Source organism: Perna viridis, chromosome 2 (genome assembly GCF_037379345.1).
Source record: "Perna viridis isolate PV_CMFRI_1.1 ecotype Kerala chromosome 2, ASM3737934v1, whole genome shotgun sequence".
Taxonomy (NCBI): Eukaryota; Metazoa; Mollusca; class Bivalvia; order Mytilida; family Mytilidae; genus Perna; species Perna viridis.
In genome coordinates this window covers 58,280,981-58,300,634 of record NC_142446.1, presented here as the reverse complement: position 1 = coordinate 58,300,634, position 19,654 = coordinate 58,280,981, and the positions used below count along the sequence as shown (strand labels likewise).

At 34.6% G+C, this 19,654-nt stretch overlaps 1 protein-coding gene and 1 long non-coding RNA gene across 4 annotated transcripts; one reads left to right on the top strand and one right to left on the bottom strand.

The window, feature by feature from the left end:
• Positions 1-1,366: 1,366 nt before the first annotated feature.
• Positions 1,367-18,912, bottom strand: LOC148626234 (uncharacterized). Of its 3 annotated transcripts, none has more exons than XM_088570078.1 (7): positions 18,773-18,912; positions 16,882-17,039; positions 14,077-14,213; positions 11,265-11,419; positions 10,089-10,171; positions 3,038-3,082; positions 1,367-1,889 (listed from the first exon to the last, which is right to left on the bottom strand). In XM_088570078.1, exons 2-7 carry the CDS (start codon positions 16,985-16,987, stop codon positions 1,528-1,530), a joined length of 888 nt encoding a protein of 295 aa, XP_088426204.1. In that variant the 5' UTR covers positions 16,988-17,039; positions 18,773-18,912; the 3' UTR covers positions 1,367-1,527. The 3 variants fall into 3 exon arrangements, with proteins under 3 accessions (XP_088426204.1, XP_088426205.1, XP_088426206.1); XM_088570079.1 differs by having other exon boundaries at positions 16,882-17,034; positions 18,773-18,834; XM_088570080.1 differs by lacking the exon at positions 3,038-3,082.
• LOC148626235 (uncharacterized) lies at positions 4,321-6,536 on the top strand. Its single transcript, XR_015920007.1, has 3 exons — positions 4,321-4,716; positions 5,415-5,545; positions 5,838-6,536. It is a non-coding gene; the product is annotated as an uncharacterized LOC148626235 (long non-coding RNA).
• Positions 18,913-19,654: the final 742 nt, after the last annotated feature.

The window sequence follows — 19,654 nt, the reverse complement described above, 5'->3', positions numbered from 1 at the left end:
CTAAGCGAAGTTCAGTTTGATGGTCAAAGCGAAAGTGATAAATTTCAAACGTCCTTGACTGCTCTTACGAGTCTCGCACGGACGGCCCAATTATGAGGGCTTTACTATTTAGTTATTTTTATATTTGAATTGAAACTACAGTTAAAACAATAGGAGAAAAAAAATAAATGACAAATAATTAAATAAACTAGTAAAATAAAAATAACATAAAAAAATAAATAAAAATGACGAATTATTGAAAATATTATTACAAATAAAAAAAGAGCTTTGGAAAGTGAAAAATGTAACAAGAACGTGAATTTAAAAGTAATTAGATAACAATTTTGCAGATAACAATTTAGGAATAAATAAAATCTCTAATTACTTTATGTGCATTTTCTTTTCTTTACGTGATGTGGACAAAAAAATCATGACGACGTGTGACCCCGGAACTTTTCGATCCGGTGTAAATTTCAAATCAGTCCGTAAAAGGCAAAATAGCTTTTGTGTGATACAGAAGATTTGTATAGTGTCTAAGCTTTCATATCGGCCAGGTAATTAATATTTGAACTTTTCCAAGTAAAGTTGGATGCAAAAATTACCACATCACGTAAAGAAGTAATCACTGCACATAAAGAAAAGAAAATGCACATTAAGTATTTAGAGATCGACATAACGTAAAGATGAAACGACCTCACGTTATAAGAAAACTACTGCATGTAAAGATAAATCCACATAACGTAAATATATGTTGACATAACGTAATCATAAAACGACAGAACGTAAAGACGAAATGGCAGAACGTAAAGACAAAACGACTTAATGTAAAGATGTTCCTACATAACGTAAATACAAAATGACCACATGTAATTGTAAAACCACAGCAAGTAATATGAAATTGACAACACGTAAACAAATGTGTATCTCATCAGACAGTTTAGGCGTTCCATATTTAGCCGTGCTTGTTATGTGAGTGAATGGTCAGATTCTACACATCGATAAATTCTGGAAAAACAGTGTTTATCCTATAATAAATGATTTTGTATTATCAAATCAGAAACTGTCACGATCTTACCATTTTAGTTATAGTAAGATGTAAAAACATGTATGAACAGCTTGCAACTTACTACCCTGATCATACACTTGTACTAATTCATACATCATTCAAAACTAAATATTGTTTTTCATGAAATAGAAATATCGTACAAAACAAAACAACAACAAAAAATGGTAATGTTAATCTTAGATTAAGTGCTACTTTCATGACAGTCGGAACTGTCCATCCCTTCAAGTTTCACAGAAGATGAAGTGTAGCGGAATGACCGATTAGTTCTGATTACTTTCATGAGGTCCTTAGTGAGTCTTTAAAAAAGTCAACAACATCATATATCAAAAAACTACATATAATTTATCACAGGAAGTATATTTGAAACCCCGTTGTCGACTCAAAAACTGGTACAACTTTTAGCACAAAATAATTTAAACATATAACAAACAATTTGTAGAAAGTATCTTACTATAATAGTAAGAAACTTGTGCTAGAACGTATCATCGCCTTACTTTGTCCCAAACTGCCTTGAAGAACCCACACCAGCATTCCTTAATGAAAGTCCAATGCTGTCTAAATGACAACAAATCTGCGAGTATCAAAGTTAATAATTCTAATGTCAGAAATATTATTCCAACTACGCCTATTTGCTTCGACGACTGACGCTTGTCGTCCTTGCTAACTTTCTTGCTCACGTAAGCTGAAAGCGTGGATGTATCCACAGTCAAATTTTTTTCCATTTCTCGGAGTTGTGGGCCTAGATCTTCCTTGATTTCCTCTATTGATTTCTTTTCGCGTGTTTTGTTTTTGAAGGCTTCCATTTTCTCATAGTATATACAATCGCAAGGACAAACTGTTTCGTCTGAAAGGGAACAACTTCATGTTACTATAAAATAGATGATAAGTTGTCAAAATTCAAACACGCAATATCAGTTGCTCAGGGGTAATGTAAGATAGATAGGCAACTTGTTTTACGTACTTGATAACGGTCATTCTTTTAATCACCGAATTCTTATGCATAATTCGAAGGAAAAAAATACATTTCATCCCAAATTATCCATTTGGAATGAATATTACCTAGTTGTTTTTGTTGGGATTAAAGCATGGAATAGCAATCTTTCACTGCCTAGATTATATGATAAAACTTTTGACAAAGGTTGTTCTCTCGTGGGATAATTCTTTTACAGTATGCAATCGATTTTCCCTATATTTGATGCTTATCATTATTTTTCTGTGAAAGTAACAATTATATTCATTTTGTCTAAGTGAGCTGAAGTTCATACACGCCTGTTTATGAAAAATCTGATGACTATACGAAAAGGAAGAGTTAAACGGGATTGATTTTAGATTTCAGAGTATCGAATTAACCGTAGACCAGCAACTGTATTTTTGTTTCAGGTATAACCATGAGTTTATATAATACAATTGTGGCGTCTTGCTTTTTGATAATTCTGAAAGGTCCTAAAGTGAGGAGGAGGGGGGGTTCGATACTGGATGAATCTATTAAACAATTGACTTTAGGTGAAAACTGACTTTTTTAGTACATGTCTTATACATTTGATAAACTTACTTAAAACTTCAATTTGTACAACAATACCGTAGCTATATGATAAGCCATGCATTAGGCGGCTTCATTTTGTAGTGAATGTTCCCTCTTGATAATACTAAGACTATTTCGTGTTAACTGTGTGATATTCGACGAGCATGCGTGATAATGAACTTCAACAGGGGTAGAACAAAAGAATTTTCTTCGCGAAATTGTATGCTTATCAACTACCCAGCAGTTAACACGAAAAGGTCTATTGCATCATTGGTATTGCAATAATTATTTTTATTCTAGGCAAACGTGAGATTTATTATTATTATTTTAATGCCAGTAACAGAACCGCCCCATCAATGTTATAAATTCCATAAATGCAAGTTTTTATTATTGCATATTGCAATAACGAAATAATCGAATTTTCGCAAAAATAAGGACCTATATCTAGACCTACATAATTCAAAACTTACTGTAGTCAGCAGTTAATAAAAGGAATGTAGCATTTTTCGCCATACCTGCATATAGAAAAATCAATTTGAAAAAAATGTATCTGAAAATGGCGTATCAAAAACAACATTGAAGGTTTCTTAAAGCTGCATTAGCTGTTAAATTTGTTCAGTTTTGATTCTACTGAATTTTGCTACTAAAATGAAATATGTTTGTAGTAATGCAATTGAAGCAATAAATGTCGATTATACCTTCAGAACATTGTAAAAACAACGTGTTTTTTTCTTTAATCAAAGAAGATCCATAGCTCAGATCTAATTATTTTCGCTATTACTTCCTAAGATTGCCGACAGGACATTAAACTTGGTTAAAAATACTTTAACCTTGGTAAAAAAATAACAATGACGGATACACAGGTAAGCACGTGTCTTGTTAACAATTCATTTCATCTATTTCTTGATTAGTTTTCAAATAAATAATGACAGTTACTGACCACATTTTTGCCACATTATATCACAATACGTAAATTTTAAAAGGACCCTTGCATTATATACGAACTTTTGTCTTTTACGGCTTCAATCCGACGGTCTTCCTTGCCATTGATTATCACTTTCGCTTTGCAATCAGATTTGTTTTTAAAAAAAGAGACCCTTCAAGCACATGTGTGGATTAAGGTCATCAGAAGTCACATGCATACGGATTTATCTGGGTCGATTTTTTGTCTTGCAAGACAATAAATATGTATATACCTATTTAATGTATTTAACACATTTTATTTGTGGATATCGAATGAAATAATACAGGAAAAGTACAATTTGGTAGAAATAATTCTAAGTTATGGTATATTTCAACAGAAACAAAATTCATGAAAATGACAGCTAATGCAGCTTTAAATCTCGGATAACAAGGGAATATTTTTTTTTACTGTACGCTACATCGTGCTAAGAATCTTTCAATCAAATTACAGGTAGATGATGATCGAGTAACATGGAAAGGGGACAGAATACAAGGCATCATGCAAAAGCGTTATTTATTAATACCAATGTATATCCCTTTCAATCATTTAGAATACGACCACTCTACACGTTGACGTACTCCCAAACAGAGTGGGGAAACGCTCTTGGACCCACATGGGGTCTGGGAGTAGGTTAGTCCGAATTTCCTCTGACCCTGCAACCCTCCCCTTTTCTATTTGGATATTGATATGTCGGGTTGGGGTCAGAATGATGTGCCATACAAAAAGTTGGATATTCAGCGGTATCGCGGAGTATCGCCCTTCACGCGCTTCTTACGACTTTCATGTTGAAATCGTGTAGGTGGTGCATACCTAGTTCGATTCGGGATTCATTTTTCTTTATGCTGATTTAAGTTTTATCGGCTATTTGTCATCAAATCTCGGTAAAAAGTAGTTTGAAAGCCTTAACCCAGAGTCAGCAGCCATTTACTTTCGATTTCCAACTTTGCGTGACGCAAGCGAGATTTGGTCGTATGCAAATGAGATTCCGTCATACCCAGATGGTCACATGAGATCAACAAACACCGCCTTCTTTGTGTGTCTAAACAAGCATGTGTACTGGAACAACAAGGAGTCGATAGGTCTGAATTGGAACATTGGTAGATTTGGAATCGAGGTGGTAAATGATAGAGATCGTCGTATATTTGATGGAAGCAAATTTCAATGTGACTTTTAACAGAAGTTTTAGTAAGTTTCACTTAATTTTTCATTATTTTTATCCCTTGTCCCCAGCTCTTTGTAATTCAGTTGCCGCAATTTTATTCCCAAAAAATTGAAAAATTGAACCAAATTATGCGACATGCAAAATTTTGGCTCAGGTCTTTATATTGTTCATTCCATTAGCACACTACACCAGCTTATTTATACCGCCACTGGACATATATATATTATCAAGCAGGCGCGGATCCAAGGACTGGCGTACCGGGCGTACGCCCCCCCACTAAATCGGTAGGAAAACAAATTTTACCACAAGTTTCGTCCCATAATATTTTTGCCTTGCTTTGCACTGCATTTAATTCAATTAATGCCCCCCTAAACTCAATCCTGGATCCGCCCCTGTCAAGGAACAGGTGCAGAAACTAAGAGCCATAAGATTTCTTCATATGAAATTTATGATGCATAACACAAAATGAATTGGATGGCGTATGTATTTGTCATAGAGTTAAAAATAATCTTGATTTTGTTTCAGTGTAACTATGAACAAATGAAATAGGAATGGGAAAAAAGTGAGGGGTGTCTTGTCAAGAATGCAATATATCCATGTATTGGAAATGTTATGTGAAATCAATTAATGATTCAAGTCCATAAACAGTTTTGTTTAATTGTGTACATTTAGCATGATCACTAGAAATGACAACTTTTCAATTAACTGATTTTTGCTTCAGTTATCAAAGAAGGTTGTGCTACCATTCTCCTGGCATCACCAGAATATGTGATTAAAAAGCATTAGAGAGGCATCCTGTCAGGAACATATTCTGAAAAAAATATGTTTAGTTGCACATTGCATATCAGAATGGTATGTTGTATATAGTGACAAAAAGAAATGTATGCAGTACAGTTAGAAATCTACATGAACGTATTGTAGATGTACATAAAATGGCAATTACAACATGTAACATTACTAGCAAATTAGCATATATTTTAATAAAAGCAAACCCACGGTGTACTGGTATCTGCCTCCCATTGTGTATTAACTTATGTTTTACATGAAAAAGGGCATTTTTTGTAAGGGTTACTGTTTGAGTTGGCACATATTATCTATTAAGTTTTTTTACATTACACAATAAAAACCATATTTAATTTTACAGGTGATTAGATTTTAGAGAGGACCATAGAAAAGTTGGAATTATTCAAAGTATAAGATTCCACAATCCTCACTCTAACTGCAACTTCAACCAAAGACATAAAAAATCTGATGTGTCAGTTTTATCAAACAATTAAAAGTTATATATACATGTACATTTGTATATCTGCAAATTGAAACAGCTAATATTTGTGTTGGCTCTCAAATCCTAAAATCACAATGTTTTTGCACAGAATAATGTTTTTGGCATTGATGCACAAAAATGATTTGTAAAATGGACCATGTCTTATGTTTTATTATTCTGTCTTTCTCTGAAGCATCAACCATTTTATTAGCAAGGGGAGAGTGATCTTTTAAAAATGTTCCAAATTCCTGAAAGGAATATTTTACTCCTCCATTGAAAAGTAGAACAATAATGATTCTATGTTTCCCAAATTACTGAACAAGGCATTTGTTTGTTTTTTCCAAATGAAATATTGATTTCAATTGCTTCTGAATTAAAACTAAACATTTGTGCTTGTACAACATAAATTTCTTATCTGACATCAAATCCCTGCCCCTAAATCCTACAAAAATATTGTCACTGGAAGATGTAACTAAGTTTACTAGTGTATAAATATGTTATATTTATGATGCATGCATATAGTAATAGAGACAAATGCAACATATTGTCTAAACTTGTAGGTAGTCAAGTCCAAATAAAATTTTAATTAACTAATGTGAATGTTATAACTTTTGCCATAACATACATAGGTGAATAAAACTCCTCAGCAATTAAACAAATTGAAAGAAAACAGGAAACCCTACAATACAAGATTGTGTACAGGTTAAAATAAAAAGCTTTGCCAAATACAGCATGATACAACCACAGACAATTAAACTCTGCAAGTTTGGACACAATATTAGTTATTGACACACTTAACTCAGAGACTTACAGTTCATTATGGACACAACAAATTATTTGGACAATATTGCACATTTTGAAATTCAATATAAGTATAAAGGTCTGCTTTAGAGTGCATTCATGGATCATTTTGTACTTCATTATCTCAAAAAATAGGGTTAATTTGGTAGGCATACTTTTTAAAGCTCTTGTATTTAGGCTTGGATTTCAAATGACATCCATTGGAAAAAAGTTTCAAAATTGCACCTATTAACTCAAAAACCATATGAAATTTCTGAAATCTGATTGAAACATGTAGGCATGGACTTTCATAAGGAATGTTATTAAAAAAAAACTTGAAAATGCACCAAAAACTTAAAAAAATGATTTGTTAGGGCATGGCTTCCTTTATAATTTATAAACTGTAAAAGATGTTTGAAATCTAATTGAAAAATGCAGGCAAGGATTTTGATGCAACATCTATTTTTTTCAAAACCAAACCAGAAATAAACAAGTATTTTTCCCCTTTATTTCTTGAATCAAGAGGAAAAATACTTGTTTAGGGCCCCTTATTCTTACTTGGCTTAAGTCACAACCCAAACAATCAATGCAAGTCTGTTTATTGTGGTATAGAATATTGTGAAACAATATCATAGGCATTGCTATACTTTTATTAGAGTTGTATTGTTAAATTCACTGAACTTCTTGTTTTTGGACCCATTTATGCCCCAAATTCTAACCCCCAAAATCTATACCAACCTTTCTGTTGTAGTTTGCAACCTTGTTTTAAAATTTATAAAGATCAACCAACTAATACTAAAATTTTCACAAAAAACAAGTGTCTTCAGATGACCACAACAAATCCAAACCAATATACGAGTGAACAATTTTTGGGGTCGTATAAATATTTGAGATAATTTGGACTCAGACCTGTGAATACATGTAGATATCTTTTATTGTGACCAAAGAGTATAATTTGGAATTTATGTCCTCATCTATGGTAACTTATTAGGACTTACATGTAGGCAAAAGAACCACACTGGTATTCAATTGTAATAATCAACCATACATTCATATGAGGTAGTACATATATGTATTATTGATAGTTTTTATAAAATGCAAAGAGATATGGCTGAATATTTTTCTGAAAATAATATTAATCTTTAACTTTTCCTCTGAATTTCCTCTGAAACTGCAACCCTCTTTTTATTTGAATATCCCAACTCGACATATTCATAACTTATTAAAAAAAGGAGAGTTGCAGGATCAGAGGAAATTTGAATGGTCTTTAGCTAGTTGCAAGTACTACATTTTTGTGTAGAAAGTCAGACATGAACACAATGAAACAAAAGTTTAAATATGCTATATATAAATCCATGCAGAGATGTTTGGCAGTGAAAGAAAAAAAATATTTCACAAGCTTGATATAATTGGGTTCCCTAAGCCCTCTCTTTGCCATAGAATCTAAACCAAAAAAAACCAAGTAACATGTATACAGACAACCAGTTGATCACAAGTTACACTGCCAGTTAAAATCTCACAATGAAACAACATTATGTTAAACTTTTTAAACTTCAATATATTAAGAAGCTAAGTGATTGAAGATTAAAAATAAATGCAAAACATATTTATAAACTGTTATTTAAAAATATGAAGCAATTTAAAATGCTGCAGAAAATGTATATGATTGCCCTCTGCCCCCCCCCCCAATACACACACACACTTCCCATTGCATTTCCAATAAATATTTTAATAATCTGCTCGAAAATTGAGTTAAAACAAGTAAATTAGGGTATTCTAAGGATGAGGTGCCACATGTCATATTTTACACATCTAAAAAAATCACAGTTCAACCAAAAGTATTGCAGCAGGATCACCAAACAGCTGTGGATTGGATCCAACCAGGTGTTTTCATAATATGTTGTTCCAATACACACGCTTGTTTACACACAAAAGAGGCGGTGATTGTTGATCTCATGTGACCAACTGTGTATGACGGAATCTCATTTGCATACGACCAAATCTCGCTTGCGTCACTCAAAGTTGGAAATCGAAAGTAAATGGCTGCTGACTCTGGGTTAAGGCTTTCAAACTTCTTTTTACCGAGGTTTGGTGAGAAATAGCCGATAAAACTTACATCAGCATAAAGAAAAATGAATCCCGAATCGAACTAGGTATGCACCACCTATAAAATATACACGATTTCAACATGAAAGTCGTAAGAAGCACGTGAAGGGCGATACTCCGCGGTACCGCTGAATCTCCAACTTTTCGTATGGCACATCGTTCTGATCCCAACCCGACATATCAATATCCAAATGAAAAAGAGGAGGGTTGCAGGGTCAGAGGAAATTCGGACTAGGAGTAGGCCAGAGCGTCAACACAGCAGCCCAGCCGCTAGTAGGACATTCTCTGACTGAGTTCTTCGGTCAGGTAACCCGAAGGCTGGGCTCCGCTACCTTCTACTACTAACTTGCATTACTAACAGAATTCCCGTAAGGGGGATCCTCCCAAGTCAGGGTTTTGAGTCCACTCTCGCTCCCTCAAACCCCTGACATCACTCATTCACATTTAGCGGGTATCGTCCGGCCAGTTCCGATTGGTCGCTTCTCCGGGTGAGAAGCGCCAATGAAAATCGATTTAACATAAAATGTCTGTGGAAAGGTAAACAATAATACGAGGTAATGGACAATCCGATATAGTAACTGAAAGTTGCATGATGTCATAATTGATGCAATTTGAGCAAAAATGATAACTGTAGATTCTGTGTAGAGTCTTTACTGAAAAAAATGACGTTATGTGTAGCCACTTTGTAAGGTATATCGAAGATTTTCTATTACGAGTGATTTGATTGGATTTTGGATCCGGGTTAAATTTAAGTAACTCACTATAGATGGCACTGGACGATACCCGCTAAATATGAATGAGTGATGTCAGGGGTTTGAGGGAGCGAGAGTGGACTCAAAACCCTGACTTGGGAGGATGGTAAAGGGCCGTCGTGCGAGATCTGTAAGGATAGTCAAGACCGTAAAAAACCCCAATCATCATATAGAATAGGATATCATGCATAGGCGGATTCAAGAGTAGGCCCGACCCCTTATCAATTTGCATAAATGAAAATAGCGTATCATTGTGTGTAAATGCGTGCATTAAAATGTGTCTATCGAGGATTTTTGGTGGCCAACCCCCTTACAGACCACCATTTAGATGATTCTCTGGATCCGCCACTGTCGTGTATGAATTATTGTTCCTGGAATTTTTCATAATTATAAACTGCCTGTACACTTTTCTCAAATTGATTATAAGCATACCAGCGGTGGTGTGGGGCCCGAAAGGGTGGTCAAGACAGTAGAAAAATCATCGTTATCTTACCTGAATAAGAAATGTCGAATTTTCTTTTTTGTTTGCTGATACGTAAATCATCGCTCGTCTTAATTGAGTCTGTCTCGTCGAAACTGGAATAAAAAAAAGTATTATTCGATAACCTAACAGGATGTGATTGTATAATATCTCTTCTGATTAGTCGACACTTTTTTTTTCAAACTAATCCTTAATGTACCGTGGCCCTTACATACCAACAGAGTTAATAAAGTATCTTAGTTCCTTATTCATAACCGACAAAAGTACTGCGTGTTCCATAAAAATATGAATAAAATGCATGAAACGTCCGTTTCCTGTTTAACCCCGTTCAAATGGTGAAGTACGATTTATGTTTGGCAAATGTTTAAAATGGTTGACTAAATACCTAGATACACAAAATGTCATGAATAACCAATCAATAATTAAATAGCAGTCTTTCTAAAAATTCATGCAAGTCAAAAACCACCACTTTTATTTCTTGTTCAGGAATGGTAAATAATCACATAACCAGTCTTAGTTTTTTATCTGTTTGTTGTGCTTTTGAGATAAAAATTATACAGGTTGTACATAAATTTCGCAACTTACAAGAGTTGTCTTTCTTGATCTTGTTTGATTTGGTTGTATTAAGTGCATGGGAATTAGATGACTGATTTTCTTAAAAAAATACAGATCCGAATACAGAAAAGATTATTGTCATGTGAATATATAGCATATGTAGACCGAAAGAGCACATTTGTTCGGTGTTTTTTTTCTACATAAATCATTTTAACATAGGCTGTGTCTGAATTTTATATGGACTGGTACTTAAGAAAATAAGTTCACTTTTAACTTAATCTTTCAAAGGTCCCTGTCATAGGTATCCTTACACTTTGCAGCCCTAGGCTTTAATGAATGTTAATCTAGACACCGTAGGCCCTTGGGACCAGGATTTTTTTATCACCAAAATATTATTAAATTATTTTGTTTCCATATTTAGAATGACACGTGTGTTCTATGACATGTTCGCCTGATATTTAATGTTTTCAGTACTATGTCAATTTAGGAGAAGGAGATAAAGGAAAATCTTGGCACCAGGCGAACACGTCAGAGAATACACATAGCAGTCCGGATATGCTAACAAAATGATTTAATAATATTTTGGGGAAATTTCCGGCCCCAAGGTCCACTTATGTTTTGGTTTATGTGTACCTGCAAGTAGTTGGTACTTTAAGTAAGCTCACATCACATTTCACTGACTGCCACTTAGTAATATCCATAGTGGGGATTTCCTTAGTGTTTATTTCTATTTTTAGCCATGCAGTAGTTTCACAATCCAACAGTACATCACAAAAATAGATAATTACCTGCAATAATAAATTGTTCTTAATTGCTGCATGATACATTTCAATATGTACATGAGTTTAAACCAAAAAAAAGTTCAATTAATTTATCCATACAGAATTTCTATAGAAAATTCATTATGTAGGATTAAAAATCAGTTTGGGGTCGATTGTATGCAATATTCAGAAGCGGATCTAGAAAGTAATAAGGGGCGGCCAAGACAATCATTTACCAATTTTTTGTGAAAATATTGCAAACAAAACAAGATTTTTCAACAAAAAAGTGGAGTCAAACCCCGTACTCCAGCAGTGATAAAGGTTGTCTTGTTTTCTGACTTGGTTGGGGTATGGAGGAACGGAATTCTAACCTCTTTTCAATTAATCCTGTTGGTTGACAACTGTATGATCAATTGAATACAAGTTCTTTTCTAAGGTACTCAATTCCATGTTGCCCCATGCAGGTCCGGGTGTCAAAAGAATAGACCTGCAGCAGCGCTAAGCTTGTCGTAAAAGGCGACTAAATAGTGCTCAGAACCCTAGCCGGGGGCTAGGGCGCTCTGCCCACAGAGCAACTGGGATGTGTGCCCCAGGTGGTGGAATGGGGTACCCCTGGCGTGCAACATGCTGGGGTTGTCAGGCTATAATACGGAAAACCTGACCGCAAACCATAGTGGTGCAACGTGTTGGGAAAGATGCCACGTTCCTTGCACGTTAAAGAACCCTACTGTGGTATTCTCCCGGAGTAGGAACCATAGGGCTCCGCCACAGGAGGCTAAATTGCCCGACCCTAACCATCTCTCCCTATTTCCAGTGGCAATCAAAATTTGTCGACCCCATTGTCCTTGTGTCCCATCCCTTTTTCATTTCATCATTTCATGTTCATTTTATTATCAATTTCATGTTGATCGTCTGAATATAGCTGAAATATTGCTGCTCGGACGTTAAACCCCAACAAACGAACAAACAAACAATTCCATGTTTTCTAGCATGCTGGTGGCGTTTAATAGTTCTTTTACAAAGTTCAAGATTAACAAATCCCACGTAACATTATTATATTACTTTGCATTTGAATGGCATTACGTTTTACTTAGTGTTAGACATTTTAAATTTTTCGACGTGTTTTTTTGTTGATATTTTTGTTTGAGTAAACATGGTGTGCTTATCAGTTGCTTTTGGGTCTTGATCTCGCTTACAGAAAAAGCGCGCACTCTTTCGAGGTAGACACCGATTGTTGTCTTTTGTTCTATTTGTTAAGTTTTTGTATTCTGTATTTATCTCAAGAGTTAAATCCGAATTCAACATATTTATATATTTCGTTTTATTGTTGTATTTTCGAGTGCTCACAAACATGTTCAACACCGCCACATACTGTATGTGCCTATCCAAAGCCAGGAAGCTCTAGACCCTCTAGATGAGTTTTTTTCCTATAAATTAGGTCGATTTTCGTCTTTTATAAATAGTTTCACTTCATTTATTTTGGAGCCTTGTGCAGCTTGCTTTATGGTACGGGTTTTGCCCATCATTGAAGACCGTGTGGTGACCTGTAGAAATTCAATTGTTCGTTGCTGGGCATTTGGTGGATGACTGTCTCATTGGCAATCATACCACATCCCCTATTACTCTTACGTTGAAGGAGTAATTAAATCCAGTTAAAATGTTTGTTTCCCACGTCTACACTATAAAAAAATCAACAAGAAGGAAATACAAAATTGTGAACAGTCGGCGCATGTTAATATTGACACATCTAATTTTGTTTGTTTACCTATCGAAAGGATCGAAAGTGCCCAATTTGGCCTAGGCGCAGATTCAGAAGCGGGAGGGGCGTAACCAGCGTACCCCTAAAAATGGGGATTATGTTTCTGCACGAAATTTGGATTTTTTTACAAACTCTACCCCGAAGAATTTTCTTGCATCACTTCGTTCGGCTTTTAATTCTGTTTACGCCCTTATCCTGAAATCCCGGGTCCGCCCCGGATCCATGCAGGAATAAATAAACCATGCATTAAATCCACGTCTAATGGCACCAAGATGTGACTGACAGCAAGTTTGATTTGAAAGAGTAATCAAGGGAACCAAGATTCTAGCGGAAACTAAACGAATGTAATCCATGGACAAAGACCAGACATAAAAAACAGAGAAACACAACAAAGAACATAAAGTAACTAGGATAATACATACAAAGTAACGAAAGTAAATGAGCAACTCGGACACCTCAAAAACTGGGAGCATGAACCAGGTGCACCGGTAGGGTAAGCGTCCTCTTTTTTTTCTAGAAACGCCTGCTGAGTTTCTCATAAAAAGTCAAGTCCAGGGTAGACGAAAGAGGAAAGGAAAACTATGAAACGTTGAACAAATCAGTTCTCATGGTGCAGATGGGTACACCATAACGATCCACGAGTTCATGGTTACCCATAAAACTTCTGTAGTGGTGACCTCAATCTTGTAGAACGTTACTTCTAAAGTTACGGTTCATATCAGGCGCGCCCGTGAGGATCAACCTGGTATCAGCCGTGATAAACTCGCTATCATTCTTTTATTTATCGAACAGACATCTTTTCTCCTTCAAATTACTGCTAAAAATATAAAGATACCTTAAATGAGCTTAAAATATCTTTTATTTCCAAATCAGCAAATCACATGAAGCAATATCAAAAGATTTTGGTAGAAATAATATTATCTACCTTGTAGGGCTTCAACCATTCCCAGTCATCGATTATCTCCCTCCGTCTGTTCCAGTCATGATCGTGTCCATTAAATCCAACTCTGTTCCACAGGCCTTGGTACGTTGTGTTAGAGGAGGAATGAACCCTCAGTAGATCTACAGATAAAAAAAGACTGATGATCTTGTTCACCCATCTAACGAACCTACGGTCCTCAGACCTCGTTATGCCGAGTGGCGAATGTGGATTTTATTTAGATATTTTAATTACAAAAAATTCTGAAAGTGTGAATAAAAAAATAATGAGATTGGTATTTGTTCCCTACGGAAGCGTATTATGGCCATCTTTTTTTCAAATCGTCGACTTAAATCTTGGAATTCTCAACTTTAATCTTGATTAATTTTGATAATTCCAAGATTAAAAGTTGGAATTTCTATGTTTAATGTTGATAATTCCAAGATTAATGTTGATAATGCGAAGATTAAAGTTGGAAATTCCAAGATTAAAGTTGATAATTCCAAGATTAAAGTCGACAATTTGATAAAAAGGATGTTACTACTACGCTTCCGTAGGTCTCATATAATGTTCAACAGGGGCTTCCATAACAAGAGACTCCCAGGTGCCTGAATCGCTCAACTGGTTGAATTCTGCTTTTCAAAGGCAATAAATTTCGCAAGAAGTTGTCCAACAATCTTGACTCAGGAAGACTTTGGTAGGACTTATCATAAGTATCATTTCAGAAATTGAAAGTGTCTTTCTATCTATCATAGTTTTCAAGATAGTGGCTGAAAACTGTAAAAAAAAAGTCATTTTTCTCTTTTCAAGGGCATTAACTCTTACAGAGTCATCTGACAACTTTTATCCCAGAAGACGTTAGTAGACCTAATAATAAGGATAATTTCAGCCATGAAATAATCTAGCTTAAACCTAACGGTTTTGAAGATATATGCGAAAAACCACTGTTTAAATTTTTTAGTAACACCAGCCATGTTTCTCTACGGATCAAAAATCCCCACAGTAGTGTCAGAGGAGAAGACTTTTGAATGAAATAACATTAAAAACAGCCAAAAAAAAACCGTAAAAAAGGCAACATGGCTATACAGATTTAAATGAAAATTTGACCACATATAGATCTCATCATGCTGAACACTTTTGCTCATGTCAGAATTGGGCTAAACGTAACGGTTTTGGAGATATAAACAAAAAACTACTGTCTGACCCCAATGTTCTATTTTTAGTAACGGCGGCCATGTTTTTCGACGAATCAAAAATCCGCACATCAGTTCTATGCAAAGAACATTCATACCAAGTTTGGTTTCAATTGATCAAGTAGTGTCAAAGGAGAAGAGTTTTAAAAAAATTGTTAACGACGACGACGACGGGTGCCAAGTGATGGCAATAGCTTACCTGTAGCCCACATGGCCTTCGCCCAGGTGAGCTAAAACTTGTTTTGGTATGTTTAATTGAACCGGAAGTTGCACTGTATCATATGTGAACAACATCGCCGTATGTGAACGGTGCGTATTGGTACAAATAATGGCACGCTAAATAATTTGTTGATTTCCGTTGGAAACGTGTAAATAAAATCCAGATTTATTGCTAAGTCCATGCTTTATAATGATTTTTTAAGTTACAAAATACCAACAATATACCTTGACACTGTAGAAGATTTTTCTAGTTCATTGGCTGTTTTACTCCAGCAGTGCATGATGTTGTAAGGCAAGCTATTTTCTGAGGTTTAGGTGCCATCCTAACCTCTAGCATCTGACATGTTGAAAGCCACCGCAAATGTGAATTAGCTAAACATGTGTTTTAAAATGTTTTAAGTCTTATTTCCATAAAAGAAGTTTAACCTACCAGAAATCAAACGATAAAAAAAATCCTATTTTTTTGTTAAACACCTAGAAAACATTTGTAATGAAGACAGTTATCAAAGTGACCAGCCATTTTGCATAAGGTCACTAATTTTACGGAATACAACATATTTTTGACAAAACGAACTTATAGTTGGTAAAGGCAATTCGTTGGTTAGTTTAATATGTTCGTTTCGCAAATTTTAAAATCCGTAATTTTATCAACCGGAATTACACATTCAAAAAGTTAAAAAACCAAATGTGAAGCTCATTTTAACTGCTTTTACAAAGGATTTTATGATTGCTTGATTTTCTAATCAGGTAGGTCATTTGTTTTTCTTCAGTTTATTCACCTTCTCCCTTGTTATTGTAAAGAAAATGTATAAAATGTTTTAAATGGTAAATATTTTACTGTAGTCTGCCGATTTCAAAGAACGTCGGAACGAGCAGTATGCAGTATGGTGCTGGGTAGTATGAGGTTGGGGTATGGAGGAACGGAATTCCAACCTCTTACGTTGTAGGTGTATGGCTGTTTTAGTGTATCCTTTGACATGTAGCTAAATACATTTACCTGTGTAGGATTATTAGGCACCAAAAGATTTTTATTTTTATCAATTATGTTTCATCCAAATCTTTATAAATGCAAGTTATTACTACAGATGATTCTTTCAACGCTACATTTAAAGGATAGATGCCGACTAAGCTATATAAACATTTCTGTTGTCTTAAGGTTATGAAATCTAGTGACTAACGATTTTTTTAAACTTCCTAGTTCCACGAAATTCATGTCTTTATTTGTGGAAACGAATACAAATGACCCTAATTTAAAAAAAGAAAAGGATACGCTCTAGGGCATATATCTTTTGGGGGTAAGAACTTGCTAAAAGTAATGCTTTCAAAGAGGCGCTGTAGTGTAAAGCTCACACACTGACGGACTAACAGTGTTACGGATGATATATGATATAATACATACCTTCTCTGATTATTTCATACTCAGTCGTTTCACTTGATTGACTTGAAGATTCAGCATGATAGCATTTTAAGATGAAAAAGCATAGAATCCACGCTGTTGTTGGCATGCCTACATTATCCTTGTTTTACATAACAGCATTTTCACTATCAGTGTCTATTCTAAACAAATACCACAGACATAAGAAACCTAGACAATTTTAAAATTTGAATGAAACTCGTCGTTTAAAACCATAAAACACCTCATTAAAATAATCAATTATTCATCAACTATGTGTCGTCCATTTGAAGTCCTCCGGGGAGTAGATCTCAAATATACAACACAATAAATTGTTCGAGGTAGGCTTATTCCCTGGGGGATTCCAATATAGATCTAACATAACTATTGAAACATATTAAAAAAAAATATGAATTATTAAAGAAAAATTCACGGAAACCATTTGCGCATCCTAGAATACGTACTTATAAACATTAAAAATTAAAAACTCATCCTAAAGGCTTTATTGGAATTACTGGAATGGTATCACTTGTCATGAATTGTAATTAAAAAATGTTAACCACAAATAGCATAAAGTTCGTTCTATAGAATATTCTGGTTTTTTTTCACTGTACAAATAAAGCTTATTCAATACCACACCCGATAATCCTCCCTGGTTAATCATGTATCACTCTGTTTGATAAGGAAATAAATCACAGAAACTCCATTTTATCATTGTTTTACCGCGGGCTGGTTATTTAAGTCGTATTGTTTTACCCTGAGCGAAAGCGAGGGGTTATATAACAACATATTTGGCCAACCAGTGGCAAAACAATGATAAAATGGAGTTTCCGTGATTTATTTCTATTCTGATAGGACTAGTTTCTTCATAGTTTTGAATAGTTGTAGCCTATGTGTTGCACGAAATGTTGGTCATGTGTTTATCACTTTTTTACCATTGCTGTGGTCTAAAGAGCTTTGAAGCACGTCATATTAGAATCTACGCGAACCTAACAACCGATTCCCGATTCACTATATATGCATGTGTTAATTTCTCGCTTTCGGTCGGAGCCTCTCGATGTTTCATGAAACAAATTTCAACTATCTCGATTCTAAGGCGGAAGAAATTTCCTTGTGCGGCTATATCTCCTGCTTTAAAACGGACTCGTACTTAAATGCGGGAGATTTTGCCGCATTGGGAAACTTCGAATATTCGGCTTAAATTCTTAATAAATAATTTCACGTCAATTTTTCGAACCTGTGAAAAAGACTCTTATTATTATCCTTATATATGGATCTTTCAGGGAAGAGGATGTCACGAGAAATTGTCGCAGTGAAATTTGAATTATGTTCAAATTAGGTATGCTGCTTAGCATAAAACATATCACGAATACGAAACCTCGGCAAGTCTCCCACTTAAAATGAGAGTCATATATTTGCAAAACTTAACACCTATATGCACGAACACTACTCATAAAGGGGCAGGATTTGAAACATATATATACCTATTATTTAAGGTATTTATTGGTACTAGTTTTGAAAGCAGTGCGCTTATGGTAAACAAAAATTGTGCACGGCCGCCGCCAACAATGAAAGCGGATTTTATTTACTGTTGTGAAACAGGACTACTGTACCTCCAATTTTGATTTCATGATCATTACTGTCACAAATTTTACACTAAAAGCCTTAAAATTGGAATCGATTGTTATCATATTTTAAATTTTGTTAACAAAAATGTATTTTCTGCCAAATGGAGTAAAAGCTATAAAAAAGGAAATAAAAAAAGCATTTCATTGCGCTCGTAAAAATGAATCGAAGATATTTACCAGTAATAGTAAAACGTTGCGTATTTCTATGATAAATACGCTTGGTTGTTTTCATTGCCAAATGATGGCTCCTGAAATAAACGAATATTTACCTGTAATTATTCAATTAATCCCGTCGGACAGAACGTATTACAAACTTCTGGATATATCTCTGTGCAACAGACTGACGCAGGTATATATATATGTTCAAATAGGCTGAGAATATGTTTCTCGAGCAAAAACGAATGCTCATTGATTTTGTGTATGGATTATTTGTCTTATATTAATTTCATATGATCAAATCAAATATGTTATATGCCTTAACTACTATATATGATTAAATCAAAATAAACAGTTCTTCATGGTACTGTCATTATTTTTGGCGTTAAACTGTAAACGCCATAACATTGAATGTAAAAACACGGATCATTGACGAGAACAAAGAACAGGGTACATACTCATATCCATTATATTGTCTGACTATAGCTGAAATATTGCTGCTCGGACGTTAAACCCCAACAATCAATCAATCAATCATATCCATTATATGAGGGAAAAACTAGACCAAAATTACAAACAAAAAACCACAACTAGCACATATAAACAAAAACAAGATCCATATTATTCAATAATAAATGAGCAACCCGGAACCGTGTTATCTTCTTACTTAAAAAAATCTAAACGCCTGGATTATTCAATGCTAGAACTTAAAAGTAAAAATGAGGTTATAGAACCTGGTCAAGTGCCGTTCAGATCTTTCTTTAGAACCAGAACTAATATTTTGTCTACCTCATATGCGTAGATGGTAAGATCGACAACCAGAGGTGTTTGTTTCTGTTGATAAAGCGATTGATTACGGCATAACCACTACATTCGACAAGCATGTCGTCGACGGTAAAAAAAAAAACAAAAAAAATATTCTGTACTTAGATAACTGTATATAAATTATATTAGATTTGTTTGTTTGTTGTTTGTATTTTTTTTCTCTTTTTCCA